The sequence below is a fragment of the Engraulis encrasicolus genome, chromosome 9, assembly GCF_034702125.1.
Source record: "Engraulis encrasicolus isolate BLACKSEA-1 chromosome 9, IST_EnEncr_1.0, whole genome shotgun sequence".
NCBI classification, from domain to species: Eukaryota; Metazoa; Chordata; class Actinopteri; order Clupeiformes; family Engraulidae; genus Engraulis; species Engraulis encrasicolus.
The window spans coordinates 17,027,889-17,032,888 of NC_085865.1; the positions used below are offsets into that span (position 1 = coordinate 17,027,889).

Here is a 5,000-nt window from a genome sequence, read left to right on the forward strand (position 1 = left end):
CACACACACACACACACACACACACACACACACACGTACACACGCACACACGCACACAAGCACTGATCCTCATCACAGGTAGGTGTACCAGTCAGGGCACACACATAACCCTAAGTAGCACTCCATCACTCTCTCTCTCACACACACACACGCACACGCACACACGCACCACACACACACACACACACACACACACACACACACACACACACACACACACGCACACACGCACCACACACACACACACACACACACACACACACACACACACACACACACACACACAGAGCTCCTCACCAGCTGCTCGTCCGCTGGGGCCAGGCACCGGCGACGCCTCCCTGTCTCTCCTGCATCGGTGTCCCCTGTGTCGCACCTCCCCCTCCTCCTCCTCTTCCTCCTCCTCCTCCTCCTCCTCTCCCCACTGCCGCGTCCGTTCCCTGAGGTCCCTGGTAGCCCTGTTCCGACCACCACTGTCCCTTCCGTCCGGACTCTGGACCGAGTCCGGTGCTGACTCGAATGCGCTGTTCTCCTCCTCCTCCTCCTCCTCCTCTTCTTCCTCCTCCTGCGAGGAGAAGACGGTGCTCTCGGAGAGGCGCGCGCTGTCCACGGAGGAGAGGCGCGTGTGGCTGCAGAAGCGCTGTCGGCCCTCGTAGCCCGTGGAGTTGCTGTAACAGGAAGTGGAATAACAGGAAGTGGAGTAGCAGGAAGTGCTGTAGCAGGAGTTGTCGCACAGTTCACACTCGCTGCCCCTCGGACCTCTTCCCCCTCCGCCCCCTCCTCCTCCTCCTCCTCTCCCACCACAACCACCTCTCTCTCCACCGCCCTCCTCGCTGTCCAGACGCGTGGAGTTGGGCGACCGGTGGTGGCGGTGCTCTCCTTCGAGGAGCTGGTTGAGTTCCGACAGGCGCTCGATGGACAAGCTGCGTGGGAGCGTCCGTCTGCAGCACGGCCCAGGGCAGGCTGGGATGGCGGATGGCGAACGCGATTCCGAGCCCTCGTCGTCTTCCTCCTCCTCCTCCTCCTCCTCCTCCTCTCCTCCGCCCATTTCTTCTCCTCCTCCTTGTCTCCTCTTGACCACCGCGGGCTTGAGAGTGGTGTCGTCCATGATGTCAGGGTCCAGCCCTCCGTCTTCGCCACCGTCGTTCTCGCCGTTGTCCTGCCCGTCATTCTCATCGTCGTGGTTATCGTGGAGCTGGTGGGCGGAGGGCAAGCTGTGTAGAGCAGAAGAGTAGACAAGAGTAGAATTTCAGGGAAGAGTAATAGAAGAGTGGTGGAGTAGAGTAGAGTAGAGTAGAGTAGAGTAGAGTAGAGTAGAGTAGAGTAGAGTAGAGTAGAGAAACGAAGAGTAGAGCAGAGTAACTTTAGTAGTACAGAGTTGAGTGGAGTAGTGGGCTAGAGTAGGGTAAAAAAGTAGAGTAGATAAGAGTAGAATAGCTTAAATTGTCCTGGTGTTACTTGAAATAAAACAAACCGTAAAAACAGACGAAAGTGGCAATGAAATGCATTTCATCATATTTTACAAAAGAACTCTTCACATACATACTGTGCACAAATATACATGGATGCAATATACACATACCTATGCAGCAGCTGGTGGATGCGTATGTAGTGAGAGCGTGGCGTCTCCGGCTCACCACAGGCGGAGGCGATGACCGTCTCCAGCTCGGACACGGGCAGCGAGCACGGCCGGTTCTTGCGCTTGAGCACCGCGCGCATGCGCATGCACCGGGCAGTGGGGTCTTCAGCCTCCGCCACCGTCTCGGCTGCTCCCTCCGCCGCTGCCTCTCCTCTGGCCTCAGATGATGCAGATGACGATGGCTCCACTGGTTGGGCTTCGACCTCAGCGCTTCCTGCCTCTCCACCCACAGCCTCAGCCACAGCCTCTGGTTCTTCCTCCTCTCGCCCCTCCTCACTGGCTTCAGCCTCAGTGACATCGGCTCTGCGGGCATCGCAGCAGCTCTCTCCTCCCTCTCCGTCCTCCTCCGTCGGCTGTCCTCCTAGTTCCTCCAGATCCTCTCCAGGCTGCTCTGCCGCCTCCACTCCAGTTGGGTCCTCCTCCTCCTGCGGCTGTTGCTCCTGTGGGAGTAGCGTGGAGGTGGTGGCCTCGTCTGCTTCTCCACTCTCCTCCTCCTCTGCATCATCCTGTGTCTCCTCTGCCACTTCCTCCTCCTCCTCCACCTCCTCCTCCTCTTCCTCCTCCACCTCCGCCACTTCTTCTGCCACATCAGCAGGAGCATGGTCCTCCTCAAACTCCTCCTCAGCTGTTGGGCCGGACGCCTGTGGAGGTTCCTCTGTCACCTCCTCCTCCTGCTCCTGCTCCTGCTCCTGCTCCTCCTCCTCCTCCTCCTTCACCTCCTCCGTTGACCCATCTGGAGCTCCATCGTCCTCCGGCAGGTCCGTTATGTCTGGCCCCACGCTGGCCGTGTCATCCACATAAGCCTGGTTCTCCTCATTTTCATCATTATCACCGTTCTCATCAAGAGCTGTGACGACAACCTCCTGCCGCCGGTTGTCAGGGGCGATGGGACGTTCCGGCTCGGCGCAGAGCGACGCCTCCTCGTCATCTGTCATGAGCGAAAGAGGCCATCTGTCAATCAAACTCAGGGACGACACACGACACACGACACACAGCCTTCAAATGAGGACATCATAAGCATAATGACATGACAGTTGACGAACACTACAAAACAAGGGGCACTCTTGAACTCATCTCTGTTGTTCAACAGCTTGGGTCAATTCATTAAGAAGCCATTTGCACGTACGGTAGACGGATATTTTTCAAAACTCATCAAGTTTTGGCCTCTCGTCTACATATAAGCAGAGGAATTTTACCACTTTTCTATATAGATAAAGAAATGGAACTATGAAAGGCATAGTGACACATTCTGAGCACTTCGACTTTGGCACATTGATATCTTCACTCCTAGTTCCCCCCCTACCCCCTTCCCCTCTCCCTTTGAGCGAGAGGACTAGAAGTGAAGATATCAATGCGCCAAAGGTGTTTAAATAGGGAAAATGTGGAAAAATTTGGTTACTTCTAACTTAAAGCACCCAATGCTCCCCAGGGCAAAGCTGAGCCAAGCTAATGCTAAAGAGTTTGTGCCGTTCACATTGCTGACTGGGGCCTCGTCCGAAGACATTTCAGGTAAGAGAAGAACACACTTTATTATTGAAACACGGTGGACTGTTTCTTTAAATAAAAAGTATGTTTGTCAATAAGCTCTTGTAGACCCCATCCAAAGTTGCTGACTTAATCTTTTCCTCTCTATGTCCTCCCTCTCTCTCAATGGATACCGCCAAGCGACGCTCTGTCAGCATTAATAATAATAACATGACAGTTGATGCAAATTTTAAGTTATGAGAAATGTAGCCTGCATTAGTTCTGTCAGGAAGACTCAGGGCACCTGTGCATTTCGCAGAGCCAATCAGAGGCTGCCATTTCCTTTATAGCAACGTGTCTAACTCTCCTTTCTTGCTGGCCTAGGCATCTCCTCCTCCATCCCCACCACCACCAGTTGGGTCCAGTCTTCCTGTCCGGAGGTTAAAGGTCCAGTTCCTGCTGCACAGCTACGGCAGGCTCTACTGGATCAGCCGTCACAAGACCCGGGCTGATGATTGGACCTACGCCAAATACTTTTTGCCAATTCCATTGTCAACTATGTTAACATTAAATCGTTAAAAAACAAATTCCTCTATCTGAGTCTTAATGGCTGAACTACATATTCCACAGCCCAAAATCATGCAAGTTGGTGTGTACTACTCAGTCCTCCTCAGTCCTCAGTAACGGCACAGAGTCCCCAAACGAGAGTCCATCAACATCATCAGATGACGGTTGCTGCCAAGTGCTATACAAGGGAACAAGCTATGCTATCACCAGCCTAAAAAAGATGTAACTTGAAGCCTATGGGAAATCTTAAGTCCTTACGAAGTGCATTAAATCCTGTTATATTAAGAAATACTGTGTTCAGCATTTTATTCTTTTAGAGAGAAGCAACAGTATATAGCATATAGTAGGAGATTTCACTTTGAGTGTGTGTGTGTGTGTGTGTGTGTGTGTGTGTGTGTGTGTGTGTGTGTGTGTGTGTGTGTGTGTGTGTGTGTGTGTGTGTGTGTGTGTGTGTGTGTGTGTGTGTGTGTGTGTGTGTGTGTGTGTGTGTTTATGTCTCCCTGCCTGTGGCAAACTAGCACAGAACCACACACGCACACACACACACACACACACGCACGCACGCACACACACACACACGCACACAGGCAGGCGGCACTAAGACATAATGGGGACATTGACGCCCCTCCAAAGGAGACTGCAGGAGTGGTTAAAGATACAGTAAGGTGGTTTAAGGAACAGTATTTTTTTTTTTAAAAGGTTCGCACAGTCCTTTGGATTTTTTTCTTCTTTAAGTTATTTTTTCTTCTTTTTATTCATTCATTCAATTAAAAAAATACGTAATCTATTTTTTCAGCACCAGGGATTGTGCACAAGTAACTCTCTACAGGTTTAAGGAACAGTACCTGAGTGTATGAGGAGCTGTGGTTACAGATAGAAAGGGGGTATTCTTTAGGTACCTGGTTGTGTAGAACACTACCTTTAAACTTTGACTACGTCTCTGTAACGTATGTAACGTCATATCTCTGTAAATCCCACAATCCTGATTGGTCCTACTGCATTTTAGTTCGGGAGCAGGGTTTATCTTAAGATCCTCCAGACCCTCATGTGAGCTTACGAAGCTGAGTGGATATACACAAGAGTCTACCGAGAGTCCCAAAAAATGAGTGGGTAGTATGGAGCTTTTTGGTTACCTGGGTGGATGGAGGAGGTGAGTTCGAAGCGGAACTGCAGTTGCCCGCTGACGTGGTCCGTTGGCAGCCTGCGTCCCAGAGTGTAGCTCACCACTCGATCCCTGTCAAGAGACACATCCAATAACACTCTCATAAGTGAAAAGTGAAAGTGAAAGCCCATTGGGAAACTCCAACTCCCATTGTCATTGTGACACAGCACT

At 51.6% G+C, this 5,000-nt stretch overlaps 1 protein-coding gene across 1 annotated transcript in view; it reads right to left on the bottom strand.

The window, feature by feature from the left end:
* LOC134456122 (E3 ubiquitin-protein ligase HECW1) overlaps positions 1 to 5,000 on the bottom strand; it is a 144,156-nt gene that overhangs the window by 80,096 nt on the left and 59,060 nt on the right. Inside the window, exons 8-12 of the mRNA XM_063207555.1 lie at positions 4,801 to 4,901; positions 2,353 to 2,564; positions 1,580 to 2,076; positions 1,079 to 1,211; positions 466 to 1,030 (exon numbers count right to left, since the gene is read on the bottom strand). Of these exons, the coding sequence (XP_063063625.1) occupies positions 466 to 1,030; positions 1,079 to 1,211; positions 1,580 to 2,076; positions 2,353 to 2,564; positions 4,801 to 4,901 (1,508 nt within the window). The remainder of the gene's footprint in view (positions 1 to 465; positions 1,031 to 1,078; positions 1,212 to 1,579; positions 2,077 to 2,352; positions 2,565 to 4,800; positions 4,902 to 5,000) is intronic.